At 47.7% G+C, this 19211-nt stretch overlaps 1 protein-coding gene across 2 annotated transcripts; it reads left to right on the forward strand.

Moving 5' to 3' along the window:
- The first annotated feature begins 7122 nt into the window (after nucleotides 1–7122).
- Nucleotides 7123–19140, forward strand: LOC144496929 (class I histocompatibility antigen, F10 alpha chain-like). 2 transcript variants are annotated; one of them, XR_013498472.1, is made up of 9 exons: nucleotides 7123–7294; nucleotides 7726–7986; nucleotides 8314–8586; nucleotides 9681–9944; nucleotides 12148–12252; nucleotides 12838–12870; nucleotides 13141–13188; nucleotides 17334–17732; nucleotides 17813–19139. XR_013498472.1 is itself a non-coding variant. In XM_078217550.1 (8 exons), the coding sequence occupies exons 1-7, from the start codon at nucleotides 7231–7233 to the stop codon at nucleotides 13185–13187; spliced, it is 1047 nt and encodes a 348-aa protein (XP_078073676.1). In that variant the 5' UTR covers nucleotides 7123–7230; the 3' UTR covers nucleotide 13188; nucleotides 17334–19140. The 2 variants fall into 2 exon arrangements, 1 of the variants encoding a protein (XP_078073676.1); XM_078217550.1 differs by having other exon boundaries at nucleotides 17334–19140.
- The last annotated feature ends 71 nt before the right edge of the window (nucleotides 19141–19211 follow it).

Raw genomic sequence — 19211 nt, forward strand, 5'->3', positions numbered from 1 at the left:
TATTCTGCTTGGAACTGAATGGGTTAATTCTAAATTAGAACACGTTCGGTGAAGGAATTCACTGTCACCGCGATTTCAGAAAGTGACTGGGTTACAATGTTCTCAGAGTAATGGCGGTTTCAGCAGAACAAAGATATTTCTTCAAGTCTTGTGGATTCACCATTTCAAACTGGATATTTCCGAATAAAAACCTTGGAGCAAAATGGATTAGAAGATAAAGTCCCAATTGTTCCCCAGGGTTGTTTTTAAATGGAGATTTTAAAAACAAGAATAATCCATGAACAATCACCTTCAATTAATTCCTGAATTTGAAATTACACCATTAAAGCTTAAAAAAAAACGACCCCACTCTGATAGATGTGAATTTGTATCTGGATTAGAGATCCCACATGTTTCACCCGTTTCAACAGAGTTTCATTGTAGCGGCAACAAGCTCCCAGTTTCAAAACTTTTAAACTGTTCTCCCCCTTTAGACCTCACCATTTTGAGGAAAACACAGAGTTAGAACATAGAACATAGAACATTACAGCGCAGAACAGGCCCTTCGGCCCACGATGTTGCACCGACCAGTTAAAAAAAAACTGTGACCCTCCAACCTAAACCAATTTCTTTTCGTCCATGAACCTATCTACGGATCTCTTAAACGCCCCCAAACTAGGCGCATTTACTACTGATGCTGGCAGGGCATTCCAATCCCTCACCACCCTCTGGGTAAAGAACCTACCCCTGACATCGGTTCTATAACTACCCCCCCTCAATTTAAAGCCATGCCCCCTCGTGCTGGATTTCTCCATCAGAGGAAAAAGGCTATCACTATCCACCCTATCTAAACCTCTAATCATCTTATATGTTTCAATAAGATCCCCTCTTAGCCGCCGCCTTTCCAGCGAAAACAATCCCAAATCCCTCAGCCTCTCCTCATAGGATCTCCCCTCCATACCAGGCAACATCCTGGTAAACCTCCTCTGCACCCTCTCCAAAGCCTCCACATCCTTCCTGTAATGTGGGGACCAGAACTGCACACAGTACTCCAAGTGCGGCCGCACCAGAGTTGTGTACAGTTGCAACATAACGCTACGACTCCTAAATTCAATCCCCCTACCAATAAACGCCAAGACACCATATGCCTTCTTAACAACCTTATCTACTTGATTCCCAACTTTCAGGGATCTATGCACACATACACCTAGATCCCTCTGCTCCTCCACACTATTCAAAGTCCTCCCGTTAGCCCTATACTCAACACATCTGTTATTCCTACCAAAGTGAATTACCTCACACTTCTCCGCATTAAACTCCATCCGCCACCTCTCGGCCCAACTTTGCAACCTGTCTAAGTCTTCCTGCAAACTACGACACCCTTCCTCACTGTCTACCACACCACCGACTTTGGTGTCATCAGCAAATTTGCTAATCCACCCAACAGTTGGAGCTGGTCTGAAGGAACAGCAACACAGAGCATTCACACAGCCTTTTCTCATTCACTAACAGGAAGTTTACACACACACATCTGTCCACACAATTATTTCTCACATCACTTCAAGTTTCACATTTGGAGGAAAATGTAACTGGATTGATTAGTCGATTTGTGGACGACACAAAGGTTGGTGGATTTGCGGACAGCGATGAGGACCATCAGAGGATGCAGCAAGATATAGATCAGTTGGAGACTTGGGTGGAGAGATGGCAGGTGAAGTTTAATCCAGACAAATGTGAGGCAATGCATTTTGGAAGGTCTAATACAGATAGGAAATATACAGTAAATGGCAGAACCCTTCAGAGTATTGATAGCAAAGGGATCTGGGTGTACAGGTACACAGGTCACTGAAAGTGGCAATGCAGGTGGAGAAGGTAGTCAAGGCGGCATATGGCATGCTTACCTTAATTGGCTCTTGGAATATCGTGTTCCATTCTGGTCGCCACACTACCAGAAGGATGTGGAGACTTTGGAGAGAGTACAGAAAATATTTACCAGGATGTTGCCTGGTATGGAGGGCATTAGCTATGGGGAGAGGTTGGAGAAACTTGGTTTGTTCTCACTGGAGCGACGGAGGTTGAGGGGAGGCCTGATAGAAGTCGACAAGATTATGAGGGGCACGGACAGAGTGGATAGTCAGAAGTTTTTTCCCAGGGTGGAAGAGTCAATTACTAGGGGGCACAGGTTTAAGGTGCGAGGGGCAAGGTTTAAAGGAGATGTACGAGGCAGATTTTTTTTTAAAACAAAGAGTAGTGGGTGCCTGGAATTCGTGGCCGGGGGAGGGAGTGGAAGCGGGTATGGCAGTGACTTTTAAGGGGCGTCTTGACAAGTACATGAATAGGATGGGAATAGAGGGATATGGTTCCCGGAAGGGTCGGGGGTTTTAGTTAAGTCAGGCAGCATGGTTGGTGCAGGCTTGGAGGGCCGAAGGGCCTGTTCCTGTGCTGTAATTTTCTTGGCATATATTCCTATTCTCATGAAAGAGCATCTTATCCAAACTGACAGTTGGCCAAGGCCGGAATTGAACCCGCGTCCCTGGTACTGTGAGGCAGCAGCACTAACCACTGCCACTGTGTCACCCACTTGGACACAGGTTGCTTCACATCCTTTAGATCTGTGCACAGAACGGAGACATATTCATAAAGTAAAAGGAACAGTTGTTTGTTTGCAAATCAGGATATCTCTGAACATAAACAACCCGGTTGTTCACACAGTATTTTAAACTTTACTGTGAGTTTCTTTAATTGCTTTTTTCTAACCTGCTTCTGATATTCCACCAACCAGACATCAACAGCCCATTTCTGAAAAGCAGCAACATCCATTTCTTCATCTGATTCAATAATCTAATCTTTGGCCTCACATCTCCGTGATCTCTCACTATTTGTTCCTTCCTGTCGACTTTCTCCCAAACATTCCAATCTCCCGACTCTGATCCAAGCATCAAATCTCCAAATACTGTTTCTTTGTGCACCATTTGACCTTTCAATTTAACTCTGCTCGATCAACTGTCCACTTTCCCAAATCACTTCCTTCCTGAACAAACACAGTAACTTCTCAAACAAGGCTCGGCAAGCTGAGACCTATTTTTATCGTGATTGCTTCAATGGTACAAGGTTTAATATAAGTACAGGACACAGCTCACACACTGAGAGGGACAGTATCAGTACAGGACACAGCTCACACACTGAGAGGGACAGTATCAGTACAGGACACAGCTCACACACTGAGAGGGACAGTATCTGTACAGGACACAGCTCACACACTGAGAGGGACAGTATCAGTACAGGACACAGCTCACACACTGAGAGGGACAGTATCAGTACAGGACACAGCTCACACACTGAGAGGGACAGTATCAGTACAGCACAGTGCTCACACACTGAGAGGGACAGTATCAGTACAGCACAGTGCTCACACACTGAGAGGGACGCTATCAGTGCAGAACTGTGACCGGGATGCAGAATGATCTGGACAGGTTGAGTGAGTGGACAAATTGATGGCAGATGCAGTATAATTTGCATAAATGTGAGGTTATTCACTTTGGAAGCAAAAAAAAGGCAGGTTACTATCTGAATGGTGTAAATTGGGAGAAGGGAGTGTGCAGTAGGATTTGGGTGTCCTTGTGCATCAGTCACTGAAGGTAGGCACGCAGGTGCAGCAGGCGGTAAAGAAGGCAAATGGCATGTTCGCCTTCACTGCGAGAGGTTTTGAGTGCAGGGGCAAGGATGTGTTGTTGCAATTAAACAGGGCCTTGGTGAGGCCACACCTAGGGTATTGTGTGCAGTTTTGGTCTTTGTTTACTTGCAACAATGATGTGGAGATGCCGACGTTGGACTGGGGTAAACACAGTCAGAATTTTAACAACACCAGGTGAAGGTCCAACAGGTTTATTTAATGGCAAATGCCATCAGCTTTTAGGTGTCTGTTGCGATCCTCCTCCAGACGCTGAAAGATGCCCTGATAAGAACAGGATATGGCGCTCGACTCATTGATCGACAGTTCCGACGCACCACAGCGAAAAACCGCACCGACCTCCTCAGAAGACAAACACGGGACACGGTGGACAGAATACCCTTCGTCGTCCAGTAGTTCCCGGAGCGGAGAAGCTACGGCATCTCCTCCGGAGCCTTCAACATGTCATTGATGAAGATGAACATCTCGCCAAGGCCATCCCCACACCCCCACTTCTTGCCTTCAAACAACCACGCAACCTCAAACAGATCATTGTCCGCAGCAAACTACCCAGCCTTCAGGAGAACAGTGACCATGACACCACACAACCCTGCCACAGCAACCTCTGCAAGACGTGCCGGATCATCGACACGGATGCCATCATCTCACGTGAGAACACCATCCACCAGGTACACGGTACATACTCTTGCAACTTGGCCAACGTTGTCTACCTGATACGCTGCAGGAAAGGATGTCCTGAGGCATGGTACATTGGGGAAACCATGCAGGTGCTACGACAACGGATGGATGAACACCGCTCGACAATCACCAGGCAAGACTGTTCTCTTCCTGTGGGGGAGCACTTGAGCGGTCACGGGCATTCAGCCTCTGATGTTCGGGTAAGCATTCTCCAAGGCGGCCTTCACGACACACGACAGCGCAGAGTCGCTGAGCAGAAACTGAGAGCCAAGTTCTGCACACATGAGGGCGGCCTAAACCGGGATGTTGGGTTTATGTCACACTATCAGTAACCCCCACAGCTTGCCTCCTGGACTTGCAGAATCTCACTGGTTGTCCTGTCTGGAGACAATACACATGTCTTTAACCTGTGCTTAATGCTCCCTCCACTCACATTGTCTGTATCTTTAAGACCTGGTTGGCTGTAGAGATTCGCATTCTAATCAGTATTCTGTAACTTGATTTTGTGTCTCTGTATGCCCTGTTTGAGAGCAGATTTCCACTCTGACGAAGGAGCAGCGCTCCGAAAGCTAATGGCATTTGCTACCAAATAAACCTGTTGGACTTTAACCTGGTGTCGTTAAAACTCTTATTGTGTTTACCCCAGTCCAACGCTGGCATCTCCACATTATTGTTGCAAGTAAACAGGGCCTTGGTGAGGCCACACCTCGAATATTGTGTGCAGTTTTGGTCTCCTTTTCTGAGGAAGGATGTTCTTGCTCTCGAGGGAGTGCAGCAAAAGTTTACCAGGCTGATTCCGGGGATGGCGGGACTGATGTATGAGAAGAGATTGACTAGGTTAGGATTGTTTTCGCTGGAGTTCAGACGAATGAGGGGGGATCTCATAGAGACTTATAAAATTCTAACAGGACTAGAAAGGGTAAATGCAGGGAGGATATTCCCAATGGTGGGGGAGTCCCAAACCAGGGATCACAGCCTGAGGATTCAGGGTGGACCATTTAGGATTGAGGTGAGGAGACATTTCTTCACCCAAAGTGTGGTGAGCCTGTGGAATTCATTACCACAGGAAGTAGCTGATGCTAAAACATTGAATGTATTCAAGACGCAACTGGATAAAGCACTTGGCGAATGGGATCAAAGGTTATGGAGAAAAAGCAGGATTAGGCTATTGGATTGGATGATCAGCATGATTGTAATGAATGGCGGAGCAGACTCGAAAGGTCAAATGGCCTCCTCCTGCTCCTATCTTCTATGTTTCTGTGTTTCTATGGACCAATTCTTCCTGTTTCAGCTTTGCAGGTCCAAAATGCAGACAGGTTACACTCAGATGAGGATTCTCTGGCAGCAGGTTGTGAACCAGACACAACTTGAGGCAAGGCAGAGAGAGAATCAGGTTGCGTTGCCTTCATTTTCCAACTTTTTGCCCAAAGAGACTCATGGAATGCCTACAGAGCAGAAGAGGCCATTCAGCCCATTGAACCTGCACCAACAACAATCCCATCCAGGCCCTATTCCTGTAACCTCACATATATACCCTGTTAAACCCCCTGACATTAAGGGGCAATTTAGCATCACTAATCCACCTAACCAGCACATCTTTGGACTGTGGGAGGAAACCAGAGAACCCAGAGGAAACCCATGCAGACACAATCAGTCACCCAAAGGTGGAATTGAATCTGGGTCCCTGGCACGGTGAGGGAGCAGTGCTGACCACTGTGCCATCATGGCACCCCAATTCAATTCAAACCAGCAGTTTCAAAACTTAAAGTTTCTCCCTGCCGTGTGATTTCCAGAACACCACGAGACTTTGCTTTTCAGTTTTATTACCCAGCAATTAAAGTGAATCCAGTTCAAAACTAGCAAACAACTCTTCCTCAAGTACCATACAGGTCAGGTGAAGGCAGGCTGGCTCCCTGTCCAAGGGGTATTTATGGCCCTCTTTTGAGAAAAAAACTCCAAGTCAGTATCAACTATCCGGACAATGCAATATGTTTCCATGTTTTATGAAAGATATGCGTTTCCCAACACATTGAATTGTCCCAGTGTCATTCAGAAGTCCCTTATCTCCAATAATATTCCAGCAAATCTCCTCTGCACCCTCTCTAATACGTTGATATTCCTCCTAAAACACTATGACCAGAAGTGGGGTCAATTCTCCAGCTGGGATCTAATCAATATTTTATCAATGTTCAGCGTGATCTCCTTGCTTTTGTACTCTGTGCCTCTATTTATAAAGCAATGGGGTCCAGATGCTTCTTTCACAGTCTCATCACACCTTCCTGCCAGCCTCATACTCACTCAGGTCTCTCTGTTCCTGCAATCCCTTTATAACTGTACCAATCAGTTTACATTACCTCTGTACATTCTTCTGCTCAAACTGCATCACTTCAAATACTTCACTGGATTGTATATCAGCTGCCCTGTGTCTGCCCATTTCACCAACCTGTCTAATGGAACATTGATTGTGTCTGGATGGGAGACAAAGTGATGGAAGTGAAGCTTCAGTTTCACAGAGTCTTTGTTCAGAGCCTGTCTGGAGTAACTGTGTTCAGTTCTGGACACCGCACCTCAGGAAGGGGAGATTGGTGTTGGAGAGGGTTCCGATCACCAGAATAATAAAAGGAGGTTAAATGAAAGAGGTTTTTATCCCCCAGAGTTTATCTGATTGGACAGTTCTCAATATTGAGGCAGTTTCTCAACCTGTTTGTGTCTATTCTGCCGGAGACTGATGACTCACTGAATCTCTTTATTCTGATTGGTTTAAATCCTATTTTGTGTCCAATCAGATTGAGGCTCAGTGTAAACAGGGAAAGACAGAAGGAGTGAGTTGAGAAAATGGCCTTTTGTTTGAAAAAGAGTTTCCTCCAAATGTTTCTCCCAACATGAGGGAAGCAGCAATGATTGGACTGATAGAGCTGGTCCTTCTGTGTGGAGAGGTGTCTGCAGGTGAGTGATGGGGTGTGAGAGGGGCAATGCCAGGCTGGGTACTGGGGCATTAACCCTGGGTCAGTGAGTGATGGGGTGTGAGAGGGGCAAAGCCAGGCTGGGTACTGGGGCATTAACCCTGGGTCAGTGAGTGATGGGGTGTGAGAGGGGCAATGCCAGGCTGGGTACTGGGGCATTAACCCTGGGTCAGTGAGTGATGGGGTGTGAGAGGGGCAATGCCAGGCTGGGTACTGGGGCATTAACCCTGGGTCACTGAGTGATGGGGTGTGAGAGGGGCAATGTCAGGCTGGGTGGAGGCCTTGCTCTCGGTTTGGAATCAGTGTTTTGGGGTTCATGCCCTGATCTCTGTGTGTGTGTGTGTGTGTGTGTGTGTGTGAGGGTGTTGGTGTTTTTAGGGTGTCTATCCTGAATTCTCTCTCTCTCTATTCCAGGCTCTCACTCTCTCCGGTATTTCTTCACGGGAATGACTCCGATCCCGGGTTTCCCGGAGTTTGTGGCTGTCGGTTCTGTGGACGGTGTCCAGTTTGTTTTGTACGACAGCGATCGGAGGGAGCTGATCCCCCGGGAGCAGTGGATGGTGGAGAGCGAGGGTCGGGCAGCCTGGGAGCGGAAGAAGGATCTCGCACAGGAGCAGGAGATGTACTCCAAACTTACTGTTCCACTGCTCATGACCCGCACCAACCAGACAGGAGGTGAGTGCTCACTCTCCCAGCACCCTGGATCCAGGTGGGAATGAGGAGAAACCCAGAGTGGATCAGGAACCGGGAGCCAGAGGCTGATTGGCTGCGATTGGAGATGTGACAAGAAATGTGATTGGCTGTGAATGTGTGGAGGGATTGTTTCCAGGGAGGTCTGGCTCTGATTGGCTGTGTGTGAGGGGGGGGGGGGGGGGCAGAGTACTTGATGTTGATTGGCTGGTAGGATGAGATCGTCCAGTGAGACTAGTTCTGAGTGGCTGTGCAGGTGGGATCGCCCATTGGGACTGTCTCTGATTGGCTGTTTGTGTTTCTGATCCTTAGGGATCCATGTTTACCAGCTGATGACTGGCTGTGACCTGAGGGATGATGGGACCACGAGTGGATTCAACCAAAGGGGATGGGACGGAGATGATTTTATCAGCTTCGACAAGGATCACATGATGTGGGTGACCCCGGTGCCCTGGGGAGAGATCACCAAAAACAAGTTGGACAGGAGCACAGTCGACATTCAGCGATGGAAACATTACCTGGAGGTGGAGTGTATCGAGTGGCTGAGGAAATACCTGGAGTACGGACAGAAAGAATTGAGAGTCTGTGAGTGAGGGGGGAGTGAGAGTTGGTGAGTGAGGGGGGGGAGTGAGAGTCGGTGAGTGAGGGGTGAGTGAAAGTCGGTGAGTGAGGGGGGGAGTGAGAGGCGGTGAGTGAGGGGGGAGTGAGAGTCGGTGAGTGAGGGGGGAGTGAGAGTCGGTGAGGGAGGGAGGGAGCGAGAGTCGGTGAGTGAGGGGGGAGTGAGAGTCGGTGAGTGAGGGGAGTGAGAGTCGGTGAGTGAGGGGGGAGTGAGAGTCAGTGAGTGAGGGGGGAGTGAGAGTCGGTGAGTGAGGGGGGAGTGAGAGTCGGTGAGTGAGGGGGGAGTGAGAGTCGGTGAGTGAGGGGGGAGTGAGAGTCGGTGAGTGAGAGGGGAGTGAGAGTCGGTGAGTGAGGGGGGAGTGAGAGTCGGTGAGTGAGGGGGGAGTGAGAGTCGGTGAGTGAGGGGGGAGTGAGAGTCGGTGAGTGAGGGGGGAGTGAGAGTCGGGGAGTGAGAGTCGGTGAGTGAGGGGGGAGTGAGAGTCGGTGAGTGAGGGGGGAGTGAGAGTCGGTGAGTGAGGGGGGGTGAGAGTCGGTGAGTGAGGGGGGAGTGAGAGTCGGTGAGTGAGGGAGGAGTGAGAGTCGGGGAGTGAGAGTCGGTGAGTGAGGGGGGAGTGAGAGTCGGTGAGTGAGGGGGGAGTGAGAGTCGGTGAGTGAGGGGAGTGAGAGTCGGTGAGTGAGGGGGGAGTGAGAGTCGGTGAGTGAGGGGGGGTGAGAGTCGGTGAGTGAGGGGGGAGTGAGAGTCGGTGAGTGAGGGGGGAGTGAGAGTCGGTGAGTGAGGGGGGAGTGAGAGTCGGTGAGTGAGGGGGGAGTGAGAGTCGGTGAGTGAGAGTCGGTGAGTGAGAGTCGGTGAGTGAGGGGGGAGTGAGAGTCGGTGAGTGAGGGGAGTGAGAGTCGGTGAGTGAGGGGGGAGTGAGAGTCGGTGAGTGGGGGGGGGTGAGAGTCGGTGAGTGAGGGGGGAGTGAGAGTCGGTGAGTGAGGGGGAGTGAGAGTCGGTGAAGGGGGTGATGCCGGGACTCTTATCTCGAGGTTCCTGTACTGACTCCTCTTTCTTTCTCTCTCAGTTGCCCCCGTCGTGTCCTTTACCCGTCTGGGTGATTCTAACCGGCTGTCCTGTGCCGTCACCGGGTTTTACCCTCAAGCCATCGAGGTGAATGTGTGGAGAAACGGAGTGATGATTGATGAGACTCTGTCCAGTGGGATCTTACCCAATCACGACAGCTCCTACCAGATCCGGAAATGGGTCGAGTTTGATCCAGAGGACCAGGCCGAGTATTCCTGTCGGGTGGAACACAGCGGGATGAAGGAGACACTGGTGGTGATTTACGGTAAGACTGTTTCTCACTGTTAGAGAGGACCCAGCCTCAGACCAGGATCACAGGAGGGAGGGTCAGTGCTGAGCTGTCAACCCAGGATATATAGAGAGGGAAATAAATCTTATTCAATGCGTTATATATCATGGTTCCACAGTGCAACGTGATACAGCGTATCATTGGATATTGGGATCGCACTGGACCTGGTGTAACATTGGACACAAGAGTAGGTCTGGGCCTGGTGTATTCTGGGATATTACAGTATGGTGGGGCCCAGTGAACCCTGGGATATTGCAGTAGTACAGACCGTGGTATATCCTGAGATACTCTCGTAGGACACATCCCAGTGAACCCTGGGATATTGCAGTGGTACAGACCGTGGTGTATCCTGAGATATTCTCGTAGGACAAAAACCAGTGTATCCTGGGATGTTGCAGTGTGTCAGGGTCTGGTGTATCCTGGGATATTACAGGAGGTTGGGCACCGTGGAATATCAGAGGATGGAGAGAGCCTGGTGTATCCAAGAAACAATGCTTTTCACTGTGTACCAATACATGTGACAATAATAAATCACATCAAATATTACAGTAGGACTGGACCCAGTGCATCCTGGAAGTTTGCTTCAGTCAGATTAAGATCAGTATTCAGAGAAATAATGGAATTCCTTCTATTGGAGACAATTCATGAAAATCTAGAATCAAATACTATAACAATGAATATTCAGCATGGATTTTGAAATGGAAAATCTTGTTTTACTCCAATTAGTGGATTTTTTGAGGATGTAACAAAGGGAATAGACAATGGTAATGTAATAGATATAATATCATATAATTTTTTTAATGTAATAGAAAAGGGGGTTCGTGATGGACTGATTGACAAGGTGAAAGCATGTGGAGTTAGGGGATGAGTGACAGAATGGATCACTCACTGACTTTGGGACAGAAAACAGAGAGTGTGAGTAAAGGGTGTTTCAGAGTTACAGAAAGTGTTCCACAAGGATCAGTGCTGGGATCACCGCTGTTCACAAGTTACACTCCATAACTTGGATATTGGAATCAAAAATACCATTTCTTAATTTGCAGATAACATCAAATTGGGAGAATTATTTGATTTTGAGGAGAACTGGAATAAATTAATAGGACATGAATAAACTTGAACAAATAGTTGGTAAATAAAGTTCAGCACAGTTAAACGTGAGGTATTTTTCAGTTAACGATGAATAGGGAGGGTTGAGGAACAAAGGGATCTTGATGTACAAATACACCAATCAGTAAACATAGAGTTACAGGTTAGACAATAAACAAAATACAATCGAAAACCAGGTTTGATTTCTCCAGGGATAGAATTGTAAAGTAGTGACTTTATTGCTAAACCTGTATCAAACCTTGGTTAGACCACATTTAAAGACCGTGTGCAGTTCCGGTCACCATTTCATAAAAAGGATATAGAGTCAGGGGAGAGAGTGTAGAGAAGATTTACAGAGATGATTCCAGAAATGAGTGGGTGGACATCTCAGGAAAGGATTGACCGGCTGGGTCTCTGCTCTCGGGAAAACAGAAGGCTGAGGGTTGACCGAATCGAGGATTTAAAATTAGGAAAGTTTTTTTTATAGGCCAGACACATCGAGAGTGTTCCTCTTGTGGGAAGAGCATATCCAGTGGCCATCAATACAAGAAACCCAATGGGGAATTCATGAGAAACCTCTTCACCCAAAGAGTGATGAGAATGTGGAGCTCGCTGCCACAGGGGGTGGCTGAACTGAACAGTATAGTTTAAGGGGAGGATAGACAAGCAAATGAGGGAAAGGGGAATAGAGTTAAAATGGTTGAATTAGATGAGGAATGATGGGAGAAGGCTCAAGTGGAACATAAATACCAGTATCAACTAGATGGGCCGGAAGGCCATTTTCTATGTTGTATATCCTGTGTTTCCTGATTCACTCTCACTCTGATTCTCTCTCACATTTCTCTTTCTTTCACTCTGATTCACTCTTTCATTCTGTCTCTCTGATCTTTCTCTGTCTCTCATTCTCTCTCTTCCTCACTCTTAGTTGCTCATCCTCTCTCTCATTCTCTCCCACTCGCTCACATTCTATTTCTCTCTGAGTCTCACTGTTCCCTCTCCCTGATTCACTCAGTCTCTCACATTCTGTCTCTCTGATTCTCACTTTTTTCTCTCCCTGACTCACTCAGTCTCTCTGATTCTCTCTCTCTAACAGAACCAAAGTCTCGCTCCCAGGTTGCTGTTACTGTCGGGATTGTGGTCGGGGTCCTCGTGCTCATCGCTCTCATCATTGTGGCTGTCGTCATCTACAACAAGAAAGGTAGGAATTGGAGGGAAAAGAGCGGTGGGTGAACTGTAGTGGATCCAGGCAGTCCGGGAGGCTGGAATTGATTCGTGCCATGACTAGCTTTTCGAATCATTTCATAACGATGGATGTCAGAGCCACCGGATGACAGCTCACTGGGGGCAGGGATTCTGGGAGAGTATTCCAGGGTGGCGGTGGCTCAGGCTGTGGATCTCAGATTGGTGTGGGGGCGGGGATGGGGGGCTGGTGGTTGTACAGAGTGGGTGGAAGAGCTGCAGGTTTGGGATAGGGATGGTAAGGGGCTCATGATAAAGGATGAGTGTCTGAGAATTGTGGGAAGGGCCTCAAATTGGGTGAGGAGTTCAGGGTATCAGTGAGGGCTCAGCTAAGAGTGAGGGTCTAGGGACAGGACGGGAGTGATGGTCCAGGGTCAGGGTGGGAGTGAGGGTCTTGTGTCAGGATGGGAGTGAGGGTCTCTGGTTGTGGTGGGAGTGAGGGTTCAGAATTGTGTTGTTGGGGCTCAGTGCGAGTGAGAGTTCCAGCCTCTGTCTCTGATTTTCTCTCAGTCTCGTCACTCACTGAGCATTCCATGTTTTACAGGGAGAGGGAAGAGCAACTACAATCCTGCAAATAGTAAGCTGATCATCAAACATTGTCCCTGTGCAACTGTGTACATCATTGTTCATTCTGTTTCAACGTTAGTTTGTGTGTGTGTGTGTGCGTGCATCGTGCGTTTCTGTGTGGGTGTGTGGGCTTCTGTGTGTCGCCGTTAGTATGGGTGTGTGAGAACCTCTTTCTCTGTGTCTCTCTGTCTCTCTCATTCTCTCTTTATCATATTCACAGTCTCTGCCTCTGTCTCTCTGATGTTGAACAATGTTTTAACACCTCTTCTTCCTTTAACAGCTTCTGATGATGGGGATTCCTCATCCAGATCCTCCACAAGTACCTGAGGTATGAACTGTGTTGATAAATATTGGGAGCTGATCCTTCTAACTGGGATATTCCCGCTGGATTTAGCTGTACAATCTGGTGGGTGGGCTGTGAGCTCAGTGTCTGTCTCTCGCTCTATAGTCACTAAAGAGCAGCTCATCCAATCCAACACTGAGCTTTGAGACTGGCCTTCTGGAGACGGCTGTTCCTGTACAGTCTGAGGGTGGAGACATTGTGGGTGTTGAGGTGTCGAGACATCCGGAAACATCTCACCCTGGACAGCCTCCTCTGAGCTGCTCAATTTCCTGAAGGAATTTGTAACTCCCAGACTTTTCCCTGAAGTTGGTCACTGAGCTGTGCCGCTCCCACAGGTTTTTATTTTAGTCGTGTTTTGTGATGAGTCTGATCATTAGCTGGATGTTTGGGGCGTGGAGTAGAGTTTAGGAGTTAAGCTGGTGATTGGTGGTCTGATGGGTTTCGCTGGTGTTTTGTATTCTATTGGGTTTTGCTGGTGTTTGGGGCTCTGATGGGTTTAGCTGGTGTTTGGGGTCCTGATGGGTTTAGCTGGTGTTTGGGGATCTGATGGGTTTTGCTGGTGTTTGGGGGTCTGATGGGTTTTGCTGGTGTTTGGGGCTCCGATGGGTTTTGCTGGTGTTTGGGGCTCTGATATGTTTTGCTGGTGTTTGGGGGTCTGATGGGTTTAACTGGTGTCAGGGAGTCTGATGGGTTTAGCTGGTGTTTGGGGCTCTGATGGGTGTAGCTGGTGTTTGGGTTTCTGCTGGGTTATCTGGTGTTTGGAGGTCTGATGGATTGAGCTGGTGTTTGGGGCTCTGATGGGTTAGCTGATGCTTGGGGTCTGATGGGTTTTGCTGGTGTTTGGGGGTCTGATGGGTTTTGCTGGTGTTTGGGGTCTGATGGGATTTGCTGGTGTTTGGGGCTCTGATGGGTTGAGCTGGTGTTTGGGGCTCTGATGGGTTCAGCTGGTGTTTGGGGCTCTGATGGGTTTCGCTCGTGTTTGGGGCTCTAATGGGTTTTGCTGGTGTTTGAGGGTCCGATGGGTTTCGCTGGTGTTTGGGGATCTGATGGGTTTTGTTGGTGTTTGGGGCTCTGATGGGTTTAGCTGGTGTTTGGAGGTCTGATGGGTTTTGCTGGTGTTTGGGGCTCTGATGGGTTTAGCTGGTGATTGGTGCTCTGATGGTTTAGCTGGTGTTTGGGGCTCTGATGGGTTTAACTGGTGTTTAGGGCTCTTGTGGGTTTTGCTGGTGTTTGGGGCTCCGAAGGGTGTTGCTGGTGTTAGGGGCTTTTGTGGGTTTAGCTGCTGTTTGGGGCTCTGATGGGTTTCGCTGGTGTTTCGGGGGTCTGATGGGTTTTGCTGGTGTTTGTGGTCATAGAGTCATAGAGGTTTATAGCATGGAAACAGGCCCTTCGACCCAACTTGTCCATGCCGCCCTTATATGTTTTTAAAAACCCCTAAACTAATCCCAATTGCTCGCATTTGGCCCATATCCCTCTATACCCATCGTACCCATGTAACTATCTAAATGCTTTTGAAAAGATAAAATTGTACCTGCCTCTACTACTACCTCTGGCAGCTTGTTCCAGACACTCACTATCCTCTGTGTGAAAAAATTGCGCCTCTGGACAGTTTTGCATCTCTCCCCTCTCACCTTAAACCTATGCCCTCTAGTTTTAGACTCCCCGACCTTTGGGAAAAGATATTGACTATCTACCTTGTCTATGCCCCTCATTATTTTATAGACCTCTAGAAGGTCACCCCTTAGCCTCCTACACTCCAGAGAAAAAGTCCCAGTCTATTCAGCCTCTCCTCAAAACTCAATCCATCAAGTCCCGGTACCATCCTAGTAAATCTTTTCTGCACTCTTTCTAGTTTAATAATATCCTTTCTATATTAGGGTCGACAGAATTGCACACAGCATTCCAAGTGTGGCCTTACCAATTCCGTGTACAACTTCAACAAGACGTCCCAACTCCTGTATTCAATGTTCTGACCAATGAAACCAAGCATGCCGAATGCCTTCTTCACCACTCTGTCCACCTGTGACTCCACTTTCAAGGAGTTATGAACATGCACTCCGAGATCTCTTTGTTCTGTAACTCTCCCCAACGCCCGACCATTAACTGAGTAACTCCTGCCCTGGTTCAATCTACCAAAATGCATTACCTCGCATTTGTCGAAATGAAACTCCATCTGCCATTCGCCGGCCCACTGGCCCAATTGATCAAGATCCCGCTGCAATTGGAGATAACCTTCCTCACTGTCCACCATGCCACAAATCTGGGTCTGATGGGTTTTGCTAGTGTTTGGGGTCTGCTGGGTTTAGCTGGTGTTTGGAGGTCTGATGGGATTTGCTGGTGGTGTGTGGTTGGAATGTTGAAGGAAATAATATTTATGATTGAGAGCGAGGCCATTCAGCCCATCATATCCCTTCCTGTTCATGAAGAACTCTCCTGCTTAATATCACCTCCTGTACTCGATCTGTAGCTCTGTCGATCACAGCTCTTCAACTCGACGTCCAAGAATGGATTCAATGTGGTGAGAGTTTCTGCGTCTACCATCCTTTCAGACAGTGCTTCAGCTGTCGTCTATCTGGTGTTGTTACAATTCTAGCAAAACCATTCTGCTGTCTGTCTCAACTGATGAAAGAAAAGCATGTTATGTACCTTCTTTACCATGTAATTAACCTGTCCTGAAAACTTTCCCAATCTGTGGACATGCACTCCTGGATCCCTCTGATCCTCCACATTACTCATTATCCTCCCATTTACTGGGGAATCCCTTTGCCTTGTTCATCCTCCCGAAATCCATCACCTCTCACTGCTCCAGATTGAATTCCATTTTCCAATGCTTTTCCCAACTGCTCAGGCCATCTCTATCTTCCTGCAATCTGAAGCTTTCCTCTTCACTGACACCCACACAGATAATATTTGTACCTCTGTAAACTCTTTATCATTCCCGCTGCATTTGAATCTAAATGATTCACATGAACTACAAAAAGTGAGGGTGTGAGTGCTGGGTCCTGTGGAACCCCCACTGGTAACAAGAAGTCTTGTTTAGGTCTGAGAAGTCTCTCAACATCAGGTTAAAATCCAATTCGGAATCACGAGCTTTCGGAGAACTGCTCCTTCGTCAGATGAGTGATGGTCAGTCCAACGCCGGCATCTCCACATCATGGGCATCATTCTAGTCGCAATCAACCCCTTACCCCTTTGCTTCCTGCCACTGAGCTAATTTGGGGTCTGATTTGTCAATGTCTCTTGGATCTCGATGAGTTTTACATTTCTGACCAGCCTGCCATGTGGGACCTTGTCCAAAGCATTATTAAAATGCATGTTGACCTTGTCCACCTCACTGCCCTCATCAACCCTCCTTCTCACCTCTTCCAAATTTTCAGTCAGAAAGCTTGAGATGAGCTCCCCTTAAATCCACGCTAACTTCCCTCGACTAATCTGTGCCTTTCTCGATGAAGGTTTGTACCGTTCCTCATAATTGGTTCCAACAATGTTCCCACTGCCGAAGTTACACTAACTGGTGTATAATTACTCAGATTGTCCCTTCTCTTTTCAATCCATGGTGTAATGTTGGCAGTCATTTAATCTTCTTCCACACTCCTGTAGCCCGGGAGGAATGATTCTGATGATCAGAGCCTCTGCAATTCCCTCCTTTGCTTCTTTTAACCCGGTGATTTACCATCTTTCAAAGTTATAAAATCCCTGAATACATCATCTCTTACAGTGTTTATCTGATGCAGTAATTCACACACTTCTTCTTTAACTGCAATGTCAGCATTGCTCCCTGTTTCCCAAAGACAGTGGCAATGTATTTATTCACAACCTCAACACATTCTCCCTCCTCTCTCACAGACTATCTTATTGGTGTCCACCAGGCCTTACTCTTTCCTTATCCTTTTCTCTTCAGGTACTTAAAGAACATCCTTGGAGGTTCCTTGATTTTTCTTGCCAGTATTTTGTCGTGCCCCCTCTCCTTTCCCAGTATTCCTCTCTCAGTATCTCTTCCAGGTTTCTGCATTGTTAGGCGTGAGGGGTCTGATGGATTTTGCTGCTGGTTTTTGTGGGGGTCTGATGGGTTTTGTTGGGTGTGTTCCAGCTCTGCTGGCTTTGCCTCAGTTTTTCTTTCTCATCCCCAGTGCCCTCCAGTGCATTCCAGGGTTTGTAATCTAGGAACACCAGTTCCCAAGAACAGCAGCGGGAGAGGATGAGAGAATGAGGGAAGATGTGATTTCATCAAGGTGACAGCGACCGACTGATTCAAGCTCCACATATGTGATTCTGTTTAAATGGAACTGTGATGATGGTTTGGAAGTAATTGCTATATCTGGAGCTGCACTTTCTGAGCTATTCTGATCTGAGCTGCTTATTCTGCACAGACACTAGAGGGCGATCTTATGAAAAATATTCTCTGTCCAGAAAGAGCATGAAAATGGGAGAGTTTCTGATCCGTGTTTCAGGCGTATCCAAATCTACAATCTTATGCACTTGTTTCTCACCCTTGTAGGGGGAGGGGGCAGGTCTTAAATAACCAGAATGCTGCCTGAAAGCAGCAGAGGACACCATTGCGCATCTGCAGGTCCCTCTGCTCTGAGCTGCAGAGAGACCTGTCACTCAGCCTCTGCTGCTTTCACCAGACCTCCATGGCCGAAACACGGACTCCCCAGCTGCCACGGCGGTCCGTGGCCTAATGCAACCCCTGATGGTCGGACCAATTGACCCCGTGACACCCTACATGTCCGGACAGACCAAACCGCGCCTCTGGGACAGATTGAACCCCGTGACCCCCCTCCCCCTAATTCGGACCGACTTTCCCTGTCCATCCCACCACCGATCGCAATGCAGTAGCCCCCGCTACTTCTCTCACTGATGGCAAATACTCAGTGGCAGTAGCCCCCCCACACCCCAAATTGCAAATGCATAGCGTGCAGCGCCCCGCCCCCATCACCACAGGTTGGTCCCACCCCAGTAGAGCCCCCCTCCAAATAATCAGGCTCCACACCCTTCCCACTCCCACTGCCTGGTGCGCACTTCGAAGATACCAGGCTGGCACTGCCCGCAAGGCACTCCCCCCAACCTCTCGGGGTGGCTTCAATGGCTTCTGGATCCACGAGCGAGGCATCGGGTCTGGTCCCTGTTGTGATTCTCGCTGGAGTGAACCTCTCCCGTGAGGCCACAGAGACGAGAGCCCAGATGATTGCGCCGCGGGCTCGCTCATTTTGTTCAAAACAGGTTTTAAATGTAGTCAAGTATTTTATTCAGCCTCGCGCCGCAATGTGTGAGAAATCGGGTGCGAATCTCATCTGTATTGAACTCATGAATTCCAATATCTTCTGCCCTTTCCTGATTTTTTCTCTTCATGTCTGTTATTCATTGGTGAGTGTGTTTGTGTCACATCTCCCATTCCCAAGCACTCTGTCTGGGGAAATAACAAACATTATTGAAATATCAGAGCTTTTGTATCAAACTGTCATCTGCAACTCCAAATGTCAGATCGCGGTAAATTTCGAATTCTTGTCACTGTTGGAAATATTGTTACACTTTGCAGTATTGGACACAATTGTTACCTGTATGTGTGTGTGTGTGTGTGTGTTATTAAAACAACAGAAAAGGTTTATTCTGCTCGGAGCTGAATGGGTTAATTCTAAATTAAAACACATTTGGTGAAGGAATTCACTGTCACCGCGATTTCAGAAAGTGACTGGGTTACAATGTTCTCAGAGTAATGGCGGTTTCAGCAGAACAAAGATATTTCTTCATCTCTTGTGGATTCACCAATTCAAACTGGATACTTCCGAATAAAAACCTTGGAGCAAAATGGATTAGAAGATAAAGTCCCAATTGTTCCCCAGGGTTGTTTTTAAATGGAGATTTTAAAAACAAGAATAATCCATGAACAATCACCTTCAATTCATTCCTGAATTTGAAATTACACCATTAAAGCTTAAAAAAAATGACCCCACTCTGACAGATGTGAATTTGTATCTGGATTAGAGATCCCACATGTTTCACCCATT

Source organism: Mustelus asterias, chromosome 8 (genome assembly GCF_964213995.1).
Source record: "Mustelus asterias chromosome 8, sMusAst1.hap1.1, whole genome shotgun sequence".
Lineage (NCBI taxonomy): Eukaryota > Metazoa > Chordata > Chondrichthyes > Carcharhiniformes > Triakidae > Mustelus > Mustelus asterias.

Bases quoted from the DNA above. Each gene is read 5' to 3' on its own strand.
- LOC144496929 (XM_078217550.1), top strand. From the start codon at position 7,231: ATGAGGGAAGCAGCAATGATTGGACTGATAGAGCTGGTCCTTCTGTGT. The intron at 7,987-8,313 runs GTGAGTGCTCAC...TCTGATCCTTAG, and splicing joins CCGCACCAACCAGACAGGAG to GGATCCATGTTTACCAGCTG. The intron at 12,253-12,837 runs GTAGGAATTGGA...CATGTTTTACAG, and splicing joins CGTCATCTACAACAAGAAAG to GGAGAGGGAAGAGCAACTAC.